Below are 20,738 nucleotides of genomic sequence, written 5' to 3'. Positions count from 1 at the left end.
AGAAGAAACTGATGGTTCCCAGAGGGGAGGTAGGTGGTAGGATATGTGAAATAGATGTTGGGGAATGAGTGCACTCATCAGGATGAGCACCGAGTCATGGTTAGATGTGTTGAATCACTGTTTCTACCCCCTGAAACTAATATAACACTGCATGTTAACTATACTGCAATTTTAAAAATTAAAAATAAATAAATAAGTACAAATAAATAAATAAATAGAATCTTGAAATAATTTCTATTTTCTTATGCCAAGAACAACCTTAGCTTAATTTGTTTTATTCTGTCTATCTCTATAAATGTTGGGTCTTTTTGTTTAATCATACAGTTATCGAGCTTTGTAAACCTTGTGGTGTGTTCCAATGTAAAAGAAGTTTCACTGAGTAAAATCTAGCCCTTACAGTGTCTCTTAAATATGGTACCACTAATTCCCCTATAGATAAAAGAATTTTATTACTGAAGGTGTCTTTTAATTGAAGAACATAGCAAATATTTATTCATATTTTGCACTGTCTTAGATCATCACTAACATGATATATGGACTTACTTCTTGCACTGAACAATATATCCTGGAGATGAGAGCATAGCAGTGTACAGGATGTTACTCCTTTGTACACTTGTCCAGTCATCTATTTTGTGGCTGTAACATTTCCTGCTGAAGAACATTGGATTTTTGTGTTTTACCATTTCAGTCAGTGCTGCGATTAATAGTTTTGAGCAGACATATTTTGTATTTTTTTCCAGTTTTGTTCTTTTTCCCCAGATTAATTTAGGTAAAACTGACAAACAAATCATATATATTTCAAATGTACAAGGTGATGATTTGAGATATATATATACATAAGGTGGGATGATTACTGCAACGAAATTAATTAACACATCCATCACCTCACATATTTATCCTTTGTGTGTGGGGTGAGCAGGTGGAGGGTCTACTCTTTTGCAAATTTCAAGTATTGTTGTTGTACTATTGCACAGTGTTACTAAGTATAGTCATCTTGCCACACATTCACCTTGTAACTGAAAGAGGCGTTCTTTCAGCAGCATTATATATTTCCCCCACTTTCCAACCCCCTGCCAGCCATTAATCTACTCTCAATTTCTATGGCCCAGGTTCTTCAATGTGAGATCACTGGGGCAAAGTGTAAATGAGTGTGTAACTTTAATGGAGATGGCTTAATTCACCACATTACAGGCAGATCATTTTGTGCAAACACCAACATTGCATGACAACAACAATTTTCTACTGTTTCACCCATGGAATGTCACACTATGCAATCTCCTCCAGTGTAATGATATGATAAATGATATGTTAGTGATACGACATTTCTTTTTTTTTTTTTAATTTTTTTATTTTTTCAGCATAACAGTATTCATTATTTTTACACCACACCCAGTGCTCCATGCAATCTGTGCCCTCTACAATACCCACCACCTGGTGCCCCCAACCTCCCACCCCCCACCCCTTCAAAATTCTCAGATCGTTTTTCAGAGTCCATAGTCTCTCATGGTTCACCTCCCCTTCCAATTTCCCTCAACTCCCTTCTCCTCTCCATCTCCCCTTGTCCTCCATGCTATTTGTTATGCTCCACAAATAAGTGAAACCATATGATAATTGACTCTCTCTGCTTGACTTATTTCACTCAGCATAATCTCTTCCAGTCCCGTCCATGTTGCTACAAAACTTGGGTATTCATCCTTTCTTTCTTTCTTTTTTTTTTTTTTTTTACAGCTTTATAAACATATACATAAACATATCCCCAGGGGTACAGGTCTGCGAATCGCCAGGTTTACACACTTCACAGCACTCACCATAGCACATACCCTCCCCAATATCCATAACCCCACCCCCTCTCCCAACCCCCTCCCCCCATCAACCCTCAGTTTGTTTAGTGAGATTAAGAGTCACTTATGGTTTGTCTCCCTCCCAATCCCATCTTGTTTCATTTACTCTTCTCCTACCCCCTCAACCCCCCATGTTGCATCTCCTCTCCCTCATATCAGGGAGATCATATGATAGTTGTCTTTCTCCGATTGACTTATTTCGCTAAGCATGATACCCTCTAGTTCCATCCACGTCGTCGCAAATGGCAAGATTTCATTTCTTTTGATGGCTGCATAGTATTCCATTGTGTATATATATCACATCTTCTAATTGGCATTCCTCTTATTAGATGAGGGATCGGATATGATTAAGAAAAACTTTTGTAATTTTTAAAAATTTCCACTTAGATTTTTCACAACCCTCTTGTCTCTTATTCCCTAACCTCTCAAGTTCAGATGCAAAATATGCTGAGAGCAACCAAGGGATGTTGATTGTAATATGCAAACCTTGGACTATGTCCCCGTCTTATGTACTTGTCCCTCTCACAACATACCCCAGATAACGGTTTTCCTTAGCTGATGTTTCTCTTTCATTTCCGGTGACACATGTTCAGCTCACCATCTGTTATGTTCTTAAATAAAATGATAAGTCTAGAAAGGACAAGGAGGATATCAGTCACCTTCATTGAGAATCTATTAATGATCAGAATGTATGCATTCCCAGCAAAATGTCAGGAACACCAAGATGCACTATGTATGCATTCATTTAAAAATCACTTTTGAGGACCTACTGTGTGCACAGCCATTTTTTACTAGATGTCAGTAGAAAGACCAGTGCTGGCTATGAAGTAACCATCATACAAGGACTAAGATCATCTGAAGGAAGGATTCTTTAGAGCTGATTGCTCTTACTATCAAATAATAGTCACTAAGTGGGTAGTTTGTTCAAGAGTATATTATGGAAATGTCCGTGATACACCTTGAGGGCAGTGGGACAGGACTGCTTCAACGGAGCCTGAAGTCAATGTTCCAGGCACCAGCCACCACGACAACACTGAGAAGAATCAGCAACTGGTTGCTTCACTTTTCCCATTATCATTCCTGACATGCTGAAGTAGAGAGGCTTGTCCAGAGCCCACAACATCCTTAAAATTCTCTTCTCTAAGAAGAACTTTAGCATCATTTGCCACACACTCAAGGAAATAAATTTTCAAATAGAAAATATTCTGAACATACATAGTAGTGGCAATGAGTCCTCCACTAAATTCTGCTCTGGATTTTTCCACATATGTCAACAATTTTTTCTCTAATGCCTCCTCATCCTTCTCAACTGATAGCAAATGGGGAGACTTGAGGTTTGTCTTGAGTTTCCCTATTGACACGTTCAAGTGCTTTGCTATGATTTCTAGGGATGCATCATCCAGCCCAAAGTGAGACCTGTAGAAGCTTAAAGTTTCCTCCAGCTTCACCACATCAATATCAATGATCGAACTCATGAAAGGTATGGTTGCCAAAACTCCAGCCTTCAGGGCGTCCAACCAGACCTTCTGTCTCAGGGAATCCCTCCTCTGGTCAATAGCAGCCTCAGCAACAGTTGACAAGTATTGCATGAAGATATGCTGCTTTTGGTGCTTGTGGGTTGGGAGCTCCCTCAGAAGCGTGGTCTCTAGGTGTTGGAAATCATAGTCAGACAATTCAAGGCTGGAGACTAAGAAGATCTGAGTGTCACCCATATTAACATTCTCCAAATGAGTCACGTAGTCATTGCGGATCCTTTGCAGGATTTCATCCCTATTGAATGTGCTGGGTTTACAGGTTCTTAGATTATTTAAATCAAGGTCCACTTTAGTTCGGACAAAATAGAAATGCTTCTTCATTTTCCTAATTGCTATAGCCAGATCCAAATCATTCATTTTGAGGCGTACAGCAGAGATGATAATAAAGATATCATACTGCCCAAATTTCATTTTCTGTAGATACTCATGCCGTGGAAGTAGAGTGGTTCCCAGGTCTGGCAGGTCCCATAACATCACATTGGGAAATTTTTTGTATTCGTATTTGGCTCTCTCCAAGGTTATCTCCACTGGCCCTGTGTGGGCAGCGTTTTCATCGTCTTGCCCGACTCCCAGCAGGGCATTGATGAAGCTGGACTTCCCTGCCCCAGACTCCCCAATCACAGCAATGTTCAGAGGGGTATTGTCAATGTCTCTCAGTGCATCATTAATTGCAGAAACTGCTCTCTGAAGGTCCCCCTTCTCCAGGTGTGACTGAATCAATGTGATGGCTTCCTGAGAGAGCATTTCACTTTCTAGTTTGAAGTCCTTAAAAAACTTGTCAAAGCTGGAGATCAAATCACCACCCTCTATAGGAGAGGGTGTGGAAGAGGAAGAGGAGGACTGACCCATGGCTGGAGCAGTAGAAGGCACTATGGGGAGGAGACAAGAGGGAAGGAAAAATAGTTAGTGCAACAAGGGGTGGCTTGGGCTGTGCTGTTAAGGACAGGTATAACATCAGTTCTGGACACGACATTGTATCCAGAAGCCCTTCTTTTTCTGTCTAGGCATTGTGTGGACTTCTGACCTGGATGTAAAGTTTGCCCTTGCTCAGGCTCTTTCTTTATCTTGGAAAGCTCTTTTTCTTTAAGGTACTGTTCAGTCTTGCAGACTAACTTTTCTATCCAAACTTTCTTTTTTTTTTTTTTAAAGATTTTATTTATTTATTTGACAGAGAGAAATCACAAGTAAGCAGAGAGGCAGGCAGAGAGAGAGGAGGAAGCAGGCTCCCCGCTGAGCAGAAAGCCCGAACCCAGGGCTCGAACCCAGGACCTGGGATCATGACCTGAGCCGAAGGCAGCGGCTTAACCCACTGAGCCACCCAGGCGCCCCCTCTATCCAAACTTTCTTGACCACATTATCCTTTATTTATCTTGCTTCACTTGTCTTTATATGTAATGTTATGAAATTAGTATTTCTTCATGTGGCAAATCTAAGAAGACAGCACCAGCATTTACCTTCACACCCCTTCCCATCTGAGGTGTGAGTCCCTCCAGAACGTCCTCTTCTGATCACCTCCCACCTCATGTCATGGACTTTGGTTCTCATGTGGGGCAGCTAAATAAAGATGAGTGGCTCCTTTCTTTCTCAGAAAAGATACTGTATACTTCCTTAGGAGATAGAAACTTTTAATGGTTGCAAATGTGGTTTCTTTTAACTAGAAAGTATGTTGGCTCATGGAACAAGGTGTGGAAAGGACTCTTTCTGTTTTACCTGGAGCAGAAACAGCAGGTGGTATGGATTCTCATGTTCTAAGAAGTCATGCTGGACTATCCACTTGGGACTTTCTATGGACCATCCCAACTGTCCTGAGATCCCACACATCCCCTGCCTCTTGCCTGTGTATTAAAGGGGACAGAACAGAACAGAAGTCAGGGAGATATTCACCTAGTGGACATGATGAACTACAGGAAATTGTCAGTATAAAGAGCTGTATAACGTGTCACTGCTGTAACAAATGATGTTAACAAAGACTGAAGCTGATTGGAATGTGAGGCAGCCATGGTAAAGAGGTCCGTTTGACCTCATTCTCTGAGGTCAATGAAACAAAGTTGGTTCTGGAATCTTGGACCTCTAATCACTGGAGGCTTATATCTTGAGAGGGGGCACCAGAAGAAATCCTGTACCCAGCACCAAAGGTAATGTGAAAGATTTGTATACTATTCCTTATAGAGATGAAGAACAAAATTTTTAGACCAGGAAACAAGTCACTTCAAGTCACCACTGATGTCTGGGTAGGATGCAGGCTGGAGAAGTGTCTTTGACTTACAGTGAGGGATCAGACACATCTTCCAGGGGCTTCCTGGCAGCCAGAACTGCAGCCCAGAAGAGAGGATGGTGAAAACAAATTGGAGAAGAAGTTTTTCAGACCAAGTGTACATTGTTTGGAGTTCCACACATATGAAATGGGCATGCAAACATTCTCCTTAGAAGAGTAAAGTGTGGCAATTTAGCTTGTCAAGGGTGAAAGGGGCACTAGAAAGTATACTGATGGATCCTCTTCTCTCCTCTTAGGAGAACAACCTTGCCTACAACAATGGATCTTTGCCAATCATTGTTTTTCTGCTTTCTCTCCTCACTTAAAAACCTTTCTACTTCTACAGCTCACTGGAGTTCCTTTCTATTCCCTAGATGGGACACTACCCAAATCAAAAATTATTTAAGAAAAAAAATTATTTAAGAAAGCCGATTAGGTCTTTAGAATTTACTTGGTTGAATTTGTTTACTAGATTTGTTGGCAGTGTCTAGATTCAAGGCAAACTTCTGACAGTATTTGGGGACAACAAGGAAACAGGTGTGGTTTCCCAAAAATCCTTTTTTTTTTTTTTTAAATTTATTTTTAATTTTTTAATTTTTTCAGCATAACAGTATTCATTATTTTTGCACCACACCCAGTGCTCCATGCAATCCGTGCCCTCTACAATACCCACCACCTGGTGCCCCCAACCTCCCACCCCCCACCCCTTCAAAATTCTCAGATCGTTTTTCAGAGTCCATAGTCTCTCATGGTTCACCTCCCCTTCCAATTTCCCTCAACTCCCTTCTCCTCTCCATCTCCCCTTGTCCTCCATGCTATTTGTTATGCTCCACAAATAAGTGAAACCATATGATAATTGACTCTCTCTGCTTGACTTATTTCACTCAGCATAATCTCTTCCAGTCCCGTCCATGTTGCTACAAAACTTGGGTATTCATCCTTTCTTTTTTCTTTCTTTTTTTTTTTTTTTACAGCTTTATAAACATATATTTTTATCCCCAGGGGTACAGGTCTGCGAATCGCCAGGTTTACACACTTCACAGCACTCACCATAGCACATACCCTCCCCAATATCCATAACCCCACCCCCCTCTCCCAACCCCTCCCCCCATCAACCCTCAGTTTGTTTTGTGAGATTAAGAGTCACTTATGGTTTGTCTCCCTCCCAATCCCATCTTGTTTCATTTACTCTTCTCCTACCCCTTCAACCCCCCATGCCACATCTCCTCTCCCTCATATCAGGGAGATCATATGAGAGTTGTCTTTCTCCGATTGACTTATTTCGCTAAGCATGATACCCTCTAGTTCCACCCACGTCGTCGCAAATGGCAAGATTTCATTTCTTTTGATGGCTGCATAGTAGTCCATTGTGTATATATACCACATCTTCTTTATCCATTCATCTGTAGATGGACATCTAGGTTCTTTCCATAGTTTGGCTATTGTAGACATTGCTGCTATAAACATTCGGGTGCACGTGCCCCTTCGGATCACTACGTTTGTATCTTTAGGGTAAATACCCAGCAGTGCAATTGCTGGGTCATAGGGTAGTTCTATTTTCAACCTTTTGAGGAACCTCCATGCTGTTTTCCAGAGTGGTTGCACCAGCTTGCATTCCCACCAACCGTGTAGGAGGGTTCCCCTTTCTCCGCATCCTCGCCAGCATCTGTCATTTCCTGACTTGTTCATTTTAGCCATTCTGACTGGTGTGAGGTGATATCTCATGGTGGTTTTGATTTGTATTTCCCTGATGCCAAGTGATATGGAGCACTTTTTCATGTGTCTGTTGGCCATCTAAATGTCTTCTTTGCATAAATGTCTGTTCCTGTCCTCTGCCCGTTTCTTGATTGGATTATTTGTTCTTTGGGTGTTGAGTTTGCTAAGTTCTTTATAGAATTTGGACACTAGCCCTTTATCTGATATGTCATTTGCAAATATCTTCTCCCATTCTGTCAGTTGTCTTTTGGTTTTGTTAACTGTTTCCTTTGCTGTGCAAAAGCTTTTGATCTTGATAAAATCCCAAAAGTTCATTTTTGCCCTTGCTTCCCTTGCCTTTGGTGATGTTCCTAGGAAGATGTTGCTGTGGCTGAGGTCGAAGAGATTGCTGCCTGTGTTCTCCTCGAGGATTTTGATGGATTCCTTTCTCACATTGAGATCCTTCATCCATTTTGAGTCTATTTTCGTGTGTGGTGTAAGGAAATGATCCAATTTCATTTTTCTGCATGTGGCTGTCCAATTTTCCCAACACCATTTATTGAAGAGGCTGTCTTTTTTCCATTGGACATTCTTTCCTGCTTTGTCGAAGATGAGTTGACCATAGAGTTGAGGGTCTATTTCTGGGCTCTCTATTCTGTTCCATTGATCTATGTGTCTGTTTTTGTGCCAGTACCATGCTGTCTTGATGATGACAGCTTTGTAATAGAGCTTGAAGTCCGGAATTGTGATGCCATCAACTTTGGCTTTCTTTTTCAATATTCCTTTGGCTATTTGAGGTCTTTTCTGGTTCCATATAAATTTTAGGATTCTTTGTTCCATTTCTTTGAAAAAAAAATGGATGGTACTTTGATAGGAATTGCATTAAATGTGTAGATTGCTTCAGGTAGCATAGACATTTTCACAATATTTGTTCTTCCAATCCAGGAGCATGGAACATTTTTCCATTTCTTTGTGTCTTCCTCAATTTCTTTCATGAGTACTTTATAGTTTTCTGAGTATAGATTCTTAGTCTCTTTGGTTAGGTTTATTCCTAGGTATCTTATAGTTTTGGGTGCAATTGTAAATGGGATGGACTCCTTAATTTCTCTTTCTTCTGTCTTGTTGTTGGTGTAGAGAAATGCAACTGATTTCTGTGCATTGATTTTATATCCTGACACTTTACTGAATTCCTGTACAAGTTCTAGCAGTTTTGGAGTGGAGTCTTTTGGGTTTTCACATATAGTATCATATCATCTGCAAAGAGTGATAGTTTGACTTCTTCTTTGCCGATTTGGATGCCTTTAATTTCCTTTTGTTGTCTGATTGCTGAGGCTAGGACTTCTAGTACTATGTTGAATAGCAGTGGTGATAACGCACATCCCTGCCATGTTCCTGACCTTAGCGGAAAACTTTCAGTTTTTCTCCATTGAGAATGATATTTGCGGTGGGTTTGTCATAGATGGCTTTGATAATATTGAGGTATGTGCCGTCTATCCCTACACTTTGAAGAGTTTTGATCAGGAAGGGATGCTGTACTTTGTCAAATGCTTTTTCAGCATCTATGGAGAGTATCATATGCTTCTTGTTCTTTATTTTATTAATGTGTTGTATCACATTGATTGATTTGCGGATGTTGAACCAACCTTGCAGCCCTGGAATAAATCCCACTTGGTCGTGGTGAATAATCCTTTTAATGTACTGTTGAATCCTATTGGCTAGTATTTTGGCGAGAATTTTTGCATCTGTGTTCATCAAGGATATTGGTCTGTAGTTCTCTTTTTTGATGGGATCCTTGTCTGGTTTTGGGATCAAGGTGATGCTCGCCTCATAAAATGAGTTTGGAAGTTTTCCTTCTATTTCTATTTTTTGGAACAGTTTCAGGAGAATAGGAATTAGTTCTTCTTTAAATGTTTGGTAGAATTCCCCCGGGAAGCCGTCTCGCCCTGGGCTTTTGTTTGTTTGGAGATTTTTGATGACTGTTTCAATCTCCTTACTGGTTATGGGTCTGTTCAGGCTTTCTATTTCTTCCTGGTTCAGTTGTGGTAGTTTATATGTCTCTAGGAATGCATCCATTTCTTCCAGATTGTCAAATTTGTTGGCGTAGAGTTGCTCATAGTATGTTCTTATAATTGTCTGTATTTCTTTGGTGTTCGTTGTGATCTCTCCTCTTTCATTCATGATTTTATTTATTTGGGTCCTTTCTCTTTTCTTTTGGATAAGTCTGGCCAGGGGTTTATCAATCTTATTAATTCTTTCAAAGAACCAGCTCCTAGTTTCGTTGATTTGTTCTATTTTTTTTTTTTTTTGGTTTCTATTTCATTGATTTCTGCTCTGATCTTTATGATTTCTCTTCTCCTGCTGGGTTTAGGGTTTCTTTCTTGTTCTTTCTCCAGCTCCTTTAGGTGTAGGGTTAGGTTGTGTACCTGAGACCTTTCTTGTTTCTTGAGAAAGGCTTGTACCACTATATATTTTCCTCTCAGGACTGCCTTTGTCGTCCCACAGATTCTGAACCGTTGTGTTTTCATTATCATTTGTTTCCATGAATTTTTTCAATTCTTCTTTAATTTCCTGGTTGACCCATTCATTCTTTAGAAGGATGCTGTTTAGTCTCCATGTATTTGGGTTCTTTCCAAATTTCCTCTTGTGATTGAGTTCTAGCTTCAGAGCATTGTGGTCTGAAAATATGCAGGAAATGATCCCAATCTTTTGATACCAGTTGAGACTTGATTTAGGACCAAGAATGTGATCTATTCTGGAGAATGTTCCATGTGCACTAGAGAAGAATGTGTATTCTGTTGCTTTGGCATGAAATGTTCTGAATATATCTGTGATGTCCATCTGGTCCAGTGTGTCATTTAAGGCCTTTATTTCGTTGTTGATCTTTTGCTTGGATGATCTGTCCATTTCAGTGAGGGGAGTGTTAAAATTCCCTACTATTATTGTATTATTGTTGATGTGTTTCTTTGATTTTGTTATTAATTGGTTTATATTGTTGGCTGCTCCCACGTTAGGGGCATAGATATTTAAAATCGTTAGATCTTCTTGTTGGATAGTTCCTTTGAGTATGATATAGTTTCCTTCCTCATCTCTTATTATAGTCTTTGGCTTAAAATCTAATTGATCTGATATAAGGATTGCCACTCCTGCTTTCTTCTGATGTCCATTAGAATGGTAAATTCTTTTCCACCCCCTCACTTTAAACCTGGAGGTGTCTTCAGGTTTAAGACGAGTTTCTTGTAGGCAAGATATAGATGGGTTTTGTTCTTTTATCCATTCTGATACCCTGTGTCTTTTGATTGGGGCATTTAGCCCATTAACATTCAGGGTAAGTATTGAGAGATATGAATTTGGTGCCATTGTATTGCCTGTAAGGTGACTGTTATTGTATATTGTCTCTGTTTCTTTCTGATCTACTACTTTTAGGGTCTCTCTTTGCTTAGAGGACCCCTTTCAATATTTCCTATAGAGCTGGTTTGGTATTTGCAAATTCTTTCAGTTTTTGTTTGTCCTGGAAGCTTTTAATCTCTCCTTCTATTTTCAATGATAGCCTAGCTGGATATAGTATTCTTGGCTGCATGTTTTTCACATTTAGTACTCTGAATATATCATGCCAGCTCTTTCTGGCCTGTCAGGTCTCTGTGGATAAGTTTGCTGCCAATCTAATATTTTTACCATTGTACGTTACAGACTTCTTTTCCCGGGCTACTTTCAGGATCTTTTCTTTGTCACTAAGACTTGTAAATTTTACTATTAGGAGACGGGGTGTGGACCTATTCTTATTGATTTTGAGGGGGGGTTCTCTGAACCTCCTGGATTTTGATGCTTGTTCCCTTTGCCATATTGGGGAAATTCTCTCCAATAATTCTCTCCAACATACCTTCTGCTCCCCTCTCTGTTTCCCCTCTTCTGGAATCCCAATTATTCTAATGTTTTTTCGTCTTATGGTGTCACTTATCTCTCGAATTCTCCCCTCGTGGTCCAGTAGCTGTTTGTCCCTCTTTTGCTCAGCTTCTTTATTCTCTGTCATTTGGTCTTCTATATCGCTAATTCTTTCTTCTGCCTCATTTATCCTAGCAGTGAGAGCCTCCATTTTTGATTGCACCTCATTAATAGCTTTTTTGATTTCAACTTGGTTAGATTTTAGTACTTTTATTTCTCCAGAAAGGGCTTTTATATCTCCCGAGAGGGTTGCTTTAATATATTCCATGCCTTTTTCAAGCCCAGCTAGAACCTTGAGAATCGTCATTCTGAACTCTAGATCTGACATATTACCAATGTCTGTATTGATTAGGTCCTTTGGTACTGCTTCTTGTTCTTTTTTTTGTTGTGAATTTTTCTGCCTTGTCATTTTGTCCAGATAAGAGTATATGAAGGAGCAAGTAAAATACTAAAAGGGTGGCAACAACCCCAGGAAAATATGCTTTAGCCAAATCAGAAGAGATCCCAAATCGTGAGGGGGGAGAAAGGGGATAAAAAGGGGTTGAGAAAGAAAAAAGAAAAAAAAGAAACTATTAAAAAAAGAAAGCCGATAAAGAAAAAATATAAAAAGAAGAAATATATATATATATATTAGATAAACTATTTAAAAAACGTTAAAAAAGAAAACGGTAAAAGTTAAAAAAATTTAGCAGAAGAAGAGAAAAAGAAAAAAAAATTGAAAAAGAAAAAAAATTAAATTAACTGCAAGGCTAAAAAATCATGGGGAGAAAGCCATGAGTTCCGTGCTTTGCTTTCTTCTCCTCTGGAATTCTGCCGCTCTCCTTGGTATTGAAACTGCACTCCTTGGTAGGTGAACTTGGTCCTGGTTGGGTTTCCCGTTGATCTTCTGGGGAGGGGCCTGTTGTAGTGATTCTCAAGCGTCTTTGCCCCAGGCGGAGTTGCACCGCCCTCACCCAGGGCCGGGCTGAGTAATCCGCTCAGGTTTGCTGGGTTTGCTTTCGGGAGCTTTTGTTCCCTGAGCGTTTTCCGTAGAGTTCCGGAAGACGGGAATGAAGATGACGGCCTCCCGGTCTCCGCCCGGAGGAGCCGAGAGTCCGGGACCCCACTCCTCAGTGCGCCCTCAGAGAACAGCGCCCAATGACTCCCGTCACCCTGGCCTCTGGCCGCGCTCCGAGCTGACGGAGCCTGCGACTGGTTCAAGGCAATCCCGAGCTGAGAGTCACTCCTCGGCTGTCTCTGTAGCCGGCTTCCCCGTTCTAATACCGGTAAGCTCTGCGACACTCAGACACCCCCGATCCTTCTGCGACCCTGTGGGACCTGAGGCCACGCTGACCCCGCCTGGGCTTCACCCCAGTTAAGCCTCTGGAGTGATGTCCCTCAGCGGAACAGACTTTTAAAAGTCCTGATTTTGTGTTCCGTTGCTCCACCGCTCGCAGGGAGCCGGCCCCTCCCCCCGCGGTCTATCTTCTCGTTGCTTTGGATTCACTTCTCCGCCAGTCCTACCTTTCAGATAGTGGCTGATTTTCTGTTTCTAGAATTGCTGTTTTCTTCTCTTCAATCTCCCGTTGGATTTGTAGGTGTTTGCAATCGTTAGATAAGCTATTTAGCTTATCTCCCGCTACCCGAAGTAGTCTCAGCCTGCTACTTCTCCACCATCTTGACTCCTCTCTGAAAATCTCCCACAAATCCTTTTGAGTTCATGTTCTCTCTCAGCATTTCCATGGCCATGGGTAAGGCCATCTTGTTTTGAGTGCTGCTCTCTTTTGCATGAGAGCTTCTGATTGAATTGGCAGTCCAGAGTTAATGAATCACTCTGTCACAGACACAGCAGGCAGTGACAGGGCACAAGGCCTTAGCCCATGGTTGAGTCCAGAAATTCACGTTGGAATTCCTTCCCCAGTCCAGTCCACAGTCTGTATTTACTGCTTTTTGCTGGCTTAGGCTGTTCCCTGTTTCTTGTCTGCAGTCTTTATTAATGGAACCTGCTGGTTTAGCTCATGACGGACAATGATGGTAATGTATAGAAAGTACTCTATGGGACAGTCCAGAGTAACTTCTAAAACTAGCCCCTGGCTGTGAACTCTGATTCCAAGTTGGCAACTGTAGGTAGCAGCTACAGTTCTCCGTGTTTGTGGAATCAGGCGGCGGTCCCTATTCTCCCTATTCTTGGAGGTGTGCTGTTCAATCCTTGCCCTGTGACCTAGTTCTTTGGTTACTGCTGTGTGCATAGTTCCACTACCTGAGTACTTTGGTTTCTCTTAATAGTCCATGAGATAAAGGCTTAGCTTAAAGATAAACAATAGATAAACAAGTGAATAAATAACCAAGTGAAACATAAATGGAATCCTTAAAAATCCAAAGAGGTAAGTGCTCTACCCTGGGCACATTGTTTATTTTACACCTAAGAATGATGGTTCTGACTGTTACCCTGTTGGTGGGAGTGCAGAGAACTGGTGCAGCCACTGGAAAACAGTGTGGCATTTCCTCTGAAAGTTAAAAATAGGACTGCCCTATGACCCAGTACTCGCACTAGCAGGTATTCACTAAATGTTACAAAATTACTGATCCAATGGGTTATGTGCACCCTGAAGGTTATAGCAATCTTATCTATAATAGCCAAATTACGGAAAGAGCTCAAATGTCCATCAACTGATGAATGGATAAGGAAGATGGGCTACACATATATACCACATGCACATATATAACTGAATATTATGCAGCCATAAAAATATGAAATCTTGCCATTTGCAATGCCATGTACAGAGGTAGAGTGTATTATACTATGTAAAATAAGTCAGTGAGTGAAAGAAAGAATAACACATTATTTCACTCATATGTGGAATTTAAGGGAAAAAAATGATCATAGTGGGCAAAAAAGGGAGGTGAACCAAGAAAGAGACTCTTAAGTAGAGACAAGAAACTGATGGTTACCAGAGTTATGGGTTGGGTGAAATAGGTAATAGGTATTAAGAGGGCACATACTGTGATGAGCACCAGATGTAAGTAAGTGTGGAATCACTACATTATTCACCCGAAGCTGATATTACACTTTATGTTAATTATCCTGAATTTAAACAAAAACTTAAATAAAAAAAAGAACTATGGTACTGGAAGCCATAAAAGTCTACAAGCCTGTTTTGTGTCCCAGATAACTTGCCTTGGTACCCTTCAGGTTGGGAGCCACAAAATAAGGCCAGACAAACATGTATCAGTTGCCTCCTATTTGCTATTGGATATAGGTGGACAGAAATGTGTGTTAACCTCCATTTAAGGCTAGCTTCATAGCAAACTGCTGTCAGCACTCAGAGCTAGTACAATGGCCATTATGAGGACTGTAAAACACAGAAGAAAGAAAATGAAAGCGACACAAAGAAATGGAAAGAGTTTTCATGTTCATGGGTTGGAAAAACAAATGTTGTTAAAATGTCTCTACAATCCATAAAGTCTACAGATTCCATGTAAGATCTACAAACATACCAACAACATTTTTCACAGAAATGGAATGAATACTTCTAAAGTTGGTAGGGAACCACAAAGGAAAGACCCAAAGAGCCAACACCACCTTGAGAAAGAAACACAAACCTGGAGGTATCACAACTCCAGACTTCAGGTTAGATTACAAACCCATAGCAATCAACACAGTATGATACTGGCCTAAAAATAGACACAGAGCTCAATGGAACAGAGTAAGATACCCAGGAATAGCCCCACAATTATATATTCAATTAATCTTTGACAATGCAGGAAAGAATATACAATGGGCAACAGACAGATGCTGTTGGGAAATCTGGACAGCTACATGCCAAAGAATGAATCTGGAACACTGTCTTATCCCACCTACAAACACAAACTCAAAATGAATTAAAGATGTAAAGTGAGACCTGAAACCACAGAAGAGTGCACATGCAGTGTTGTCTCAGACAGAAGCCACTGTAACAGTTTATAGGTAGGTCTTCGGAGGCGAGGGAAACTTAAGCAGAAATAAACGATAAGGACCACATTAAAATTAAAAGGTTGTGCATCGTGAAGTAAACTCTCAACAAAACTAAAGGACAGCCTATTGAATGGGAACAGGTGTTTGTAAATGACATAGGTTATGATGAGTTAGTATCCAAAATATATAAGGAACTAATACAAGTAAAACCATAAAAAAATTCAATTACTAAAATAGGCAGAAGATGTAAATAGCAATTTCTCTAAAGCAGATATCCAGATGGCCGACAGACACAAAAACGATGCTCGACACCACTTATCTTGAGGGAAATGCAGATCAAAACCACAGTGAAACATCACCTCATGCCTATGAAAGGCTAACATTAAAAACACTAAGTACAAAGGTGTTAGTGCAAATGTGGAGGAAAATGAATCCTCTTGCACTGCTGGTAGGAAAGTACACTAGTGCAGTCAGTGTGGAAAATAGCTTTGAAATTTCTAAATAAGTTAAAAGTAGAACTACCATAGAGTCCAGTAATTGTGCTACTAGGTATTTACCCAACAAACATGAAGACACCAGTTCAAGGGGATGCATTATCTCTATGTGTATTGCAGCATTACTTCCAAAAGCCAAATTAGAGAAGCCGCCCACATGTGCATAGATGGATAAAGAAGATGTAGAATTTAATACTCCATGGAATATTACTCAGCTATTAAAAAGAAATGAAATCTCGCCTTCTGCGAAGACATGAATGGGGCTACAGTGTATAACAAACAGTAAGCCTCTTGCACTAGTCAGAGAAAGACAAACACCATATGATTTCACTGATTTGTGGGATTCAAAAAAGAGAACAAATGAGCAATGGGGAAAAAAAAAAGATGAGGAAGACACAAAGTCAAAGACAGACTCCCCACTAAAGAGAACAAACTGATGGTTACCAGAGGGGACGGTGGTAGAGGATGGGGGAAACAGAGGGTGGGGGTTGAGAGTACATTTATCGTGACATAGAACTGTTGAATCACTATCTTGTATCCCTCTACTTAATATAACAGTATCTGTTGACTATACTGGAATTAAAATAAAAAATGTAAAAAATAATAAAAATAAAAACACTATATTGTGACTAACATAACATAGTAAATAAAATAAAATAAAAAATAATAAAAATACCTTTGAGAATAATTGACTAATTTCTCATGGTGTCTGATGACTCATTTTAGAGGTAACCTAAGGGTAATTATTAAGAACAAGTATAGTGAATAAATCTTTAAATAACATTTTTAAAAGTTGTAGGTAAACTTTAAAGTAGTTTTCAAAATCTTTTGGATAACCTAATACCTCAAAGTTTCGTTTAAAGTAACGATTTAACTTAAGGTCATTAAATATCTAGATTATTTCCAAATAAGATAAAAAAATGAAACATTAATTACTACATATGGTTTCTTTAATTTCGGTTTTTTTATTACATGGGAACTAAAGATAAATATAGGTCTTCTGGTAAACGTTTTGGCATGTTTATTTGAAAGATTGTACTACAAATAGCACATGTTTCCAGAAAATATTAAATGTTTTTATGAATTTGCAATTTAAAGATCTCTGAAGTAACATACATTTAATCAGGGTTTACCCTTTATTTTCCTAGAAACTGAAGTTTCTAGGGGTGAAGAACTCTAATTAATGTGAGTTGTTAAGGTACAAAAATAAAAAAGGAAACATATCTGAATGAAACAGAAGTAGGACATGTGCTTTTGGTAAAAATAAAATAAAATTAAAAAAAAGTATGAGGGCTGGAGATGCACTTTCTTTTTTTTTTTTAAGGCAAAAGAAGTAGAAAGATTGAAAGTGAATCTCTGGAAAGAAATTGTTTGCACTGTCAGGACTAACATTGGAATGAATCCATTCTAATACAAAAGTCAGCTGATGCAAAATCAGAATTTGATTTCCTATCTGTTAAAAAGACAAAGTTTCTGTGGCTTTTTAACATGTGGTATACTTTTGGGAATAGCTTCTGAAAGTTTCCTTATCATTTAAGTGATCTTCCTAGAATTCAAAGAGCCTATATTTTACGGTATAGTTGTATAGGTATATAAGTCTTATAGAAATGATGTGAACTTCGTGGAAATATGCTCTGTCCTAGTATAATTTTATCACTTGTAATTACTGTCTTACCTTCTGAAATTGCTGTTGTCAAAACAGGCTCACTCTAAAAGGACTTGAACCAGAGTGCTAGGAAAATGCCCCAGCTGACTCTCACGCAAAGGCAGCGGGCCAAAGAATCTATAAAGGATGCGGCACATGTGGGTAACATCAATTCTGCCTCTGCAAAAATGTCCCCTCATTGTGGGGTTTCTGCCATGCTGATGTCAGGGTAACATGGCAACCCTCTGCTTCTGAGTCAGAGAAAAGGAGATAGATAAACCATGGCCATAAGTTGAACAGTCAGGGCTTTGGGAAACCCAAGACATCTGTCTGCTTGATACTTCCTGGATTACTGGTAAAACCCCCCGCCCTTTTTTTCGTTTTGTTTTCATTCCTTCACCCATTATAGTGCATTTAAGATGACTCAAGCTATGACTAGCTATTAGTGAGGACACTCGTATAAAATGGTGGAAATAGTCTACCAGCCATGTGGGACTTCTCAGGTCCATTATCCTGGAAAAATTATTTGTACCTCCAGAGTTCTCACACGTATTCCCTCTGGACTTTGAACACCTGCGGATGGATTCATTCAGTATGGGTTATTAATATGTTCCTGTTATTATATGTATATGTTTGTAATAGGTTGAAGATTTCCTCTGCTGCAAGGCTGATGCCCTCATGGTGGCAAAGCAACTATTAGAAAATGTGTTTGCTACTTGCAATATAGCTTCCACAATCTCTGGTGAATAAGGCAGCTGCTTCCTTGGATAAATGATAATAGCCTTAACAAAACCTTGCAAACTTCTTGGAATTGTCACTGGTCTTTTCACCCACAATCATGATGCCAGTTTCAGAGATCTAACGGAAGGGTCAAACTTAAAAATTATAAGCCCACCCAAACTACTGGGTTTGCCTGTCCTAAGGGATTGCCTTTGGACATAAGATCACTCAGCAAGCCCCTTGGTCTTTCTTTGACATATTTAATTTTGATTCCTTAGTCTTGGATACCATGGCTTCAAACTGACCTCTAACATTTATCCGATAATTAGGAACCTTATGCTGTTTAGAAAAAACACAAAAATCTGACAGGTACATTGTCTTCTTTCCACATTTTCAATGCATGTTCAGGGAACTAACCACTAAGCAAATAATCTCCCTGAGGCTGGAACATCAGAGAAGGAATGAAGAGCATGGATGATCCAAAAATTGTGAATCTGAAATCATCACTTGTGAGCATCATAGAGGTAAAGCAAAAACATAATGACATACGACTACCACGCAAGGGATCAACAAAAGCTGCGAGAAGCACTGAACAGTAGCTGGAAGTGGCCCCAGTTGCTCACACTTTGATCACATCTCCAAGTTCAGCTGAGAGTTGATCAAGAGGGGGGAACTGTGAGACAGGGCCACAGGGCACAGGACCATAGGAGGCCTCTTAAGTTAAGGCTTTGACTCCTCAAACCAAGACCTACTACAGAACCTAACTACAGTTTAATCCTCCAGGAATGTATCCTGTAAGCAGTCACCATTGGAATTGCCTTATCAGCATGAAGAAATTAGCTGATAGACCCTTTCCCTTCCCTTTGGCAGAGTGATTTTGATGGAAACAGTGTATTCTTTACTGATGATTTCTTTCTCTCTTCCTCTAAAAATATGTCCATTCCTACAGCTCAGTGGAGCTCTTACTCTTCGCTAGATAAGATGCTGCAGAACTCAGGAGTCATTTAATAAAAACCAACCAGCTCTTTAAAATTTTCAGTTGAAAAAAAATTTTTTTTAAACAGATAATATGTATTGTCTTTGCAGTGAAAGGTATTTAGGCATGAGATGGGGGTTATCTGATTCAGAAGTTCTTGGGGAAAGCCCTAATCCACTGACATCCCTGACAGTCACATAATCCTTCTATGTTCACAGGAATAAAGTTTGTTCTCCAACTGCCCTCTGAAAATGTCCCCAATAGTTGAATTCTCCAACTGGATCACAGCTATCCTTAGAAATCTGCCCCTCAGGCTATCAAGTCCACATCACCTAAAATAAGCATCTATTTTCTCCCAGTCTTAGACATACAAATCTGTAATTCTGTTTTTAGATCTGCACTCAATCCACAGTGGTGTCTTGCTTACCAGCTCCTGGAGGAAAAGAGACTCCTGGTGTCAGATTTGAGCTCTGAACGTGTCCCCGGGCAGCTCAGGAAATTCTGGGACTGGCTGAAGTGCTCCGTGCAGCCCACAGCAGGAGCGCTGCTCTGCTCAGACTGGCCTTGCACTGGAACAGGTCCTGTGTGCTGGTATGATCACCACAGAGAGAAAGAGCAGATGGTCACCCCAAATGTCTAAACTGTGGGTGGGAAGCAGGCAGGATTTAAGTAGTAGCCTCTGGCCTCTGCTCCACCCTCACAGGAATCTGGCCACAGTAAAGAAGCAGCCAGTAGATGCAGGGCTCTGCATTTGCAGGAACAGAAAGTGAAACAAAGAGCTGCGAGCTCCTTTTCTGAGAAACACAGCAATTGCTGGGAAGGGATAGTGAAAGGCACCATGGCCATTGATTTTGTGTGTTTTTGGCATCATGAGTGAGAGGAGGGAATAGGACCCCAGGCAGGAGGCCTCTCAGTAACCCCCAAAGGACACCCTAACCAGGCCCTGGCTTCAGGCGAGGTAGAATTTGAATCCACAGTCAGAGAACATAGGCGTGAATCCTGGGAAAATGAACCTTGTGCTTTCTCTGTTAACCTTGGACAGCCCACACTGTATGTGGAGTGAAGCCTAATAAAGACTCTATCTCTCGTTGTCCTTGGCTCCTGCCACAGAGGTTCAAAGACCCTGGGAATTTCCTGGGTGACAGGAGCTGACTTTGTTATGTTAATGAAGTGATTCCAGGCAGGATCCTAGATAGCTTCAGGTCAATGGCTGGTCACCAGGAAGACTAACCATGGGAATAGAGGGTGGAGAGTTTGGGCCAGCTGAACCTCTAGGGAGGAGAAGGGAGGTGAGAAGGGAGTACTCAGTCAAGTAGCCCATGATTTGATCAATCATATCTATGTACTGAAATCTCAATCAAAACTCTGCTAGGGTCAGTGGACTTCTTGGTTGATGTTTGCTTTGATGTTCTGGGAAGATGATGTGTCCTATACCATGAGGAGAGATACGGAAGCTGAATACTTGCTCCCAGACCTCACCCTGTGTATTTCCTTTTAGATAAAACGATACTCCTATGTGTACAACTTTCCTGACTCATATGACTCATTGCCATCTATTAGCAAGCCTGAGAGGCTTATGGGAACCCTCAGATTTGTAGATTGTGGGTTCGAGATCCTAGTGACCTAGTGAATTCAGCCAAATACAGCTAGTGTCTGAAGTAAGAGAAGTCTTTTGAAGGACTGAGCTCTGAAATCTGGCTGGGTG

General features: G+C 40.3%; 1 protein-coding gene across 3 annotated transcripts; it reads right to left on the bottom strand.

The window, feature by feature from the left end:
• Nucleotides 1-2,757: 2,757 nt before the first annotated feature.
• LOC125100145 (T-cell-specific guanine nucleotide triphosphate-binding protein 2-like) lies at nt 2,758-19,738 on the bottom strand. 3 transcript variants are annotated; one of them, XM_047730063.1, is made up of 2 exons: nt 19,461-19,738; nt 2,758-4,245 (listed from the first exon to the last, which is right to left on the bottom strand). In XM_047730063.1, the coding sequence occupies exon 2, from the start codon at nt 4,223-4,225 to the stop codon at nt 2,885-2,887; it is 1,341 nt and encodes a 446-aa protein (XP_047586019.1). In that variant the 5' UTR covers nt 4,226-4,245; nt 19,461-19,738; the 3' UTR covers nt 2,758-2,884. The 3 variants fall into 3 exon arrangements, with proteins under 3 accessions (XP_047586019.1, XP_047586020.1, XP_047586023.1); XM_047730064.1 differs by having other exon boundaries at nt 2,758-4,227; XM_047730067.1 differs by lacking the exon at nt 19,461-19,738 and adding an exon at nt 5,087-6,035.
• Nucleotides 19,739-20,738: the final 1,000 nt, after the last annotated feature.

Source organism: Lutra lutra, chromosome 5 (genome assembly GCF_902655055.1).
Source record: "Lutra lutra chromosome 5, mLutLut1.2, whole genome shotgun sequence".
Lineage (NCBI taxonomy): Eukaryota > Metazoa > Chordata > Mammalia > Carnivora > Mustelidae > Lutra > Lutra lutra.
Note: the sequence above shows the minus strand (reverse complement) of the source record. Positions and strands in the feature narration are given on the sequence as shown.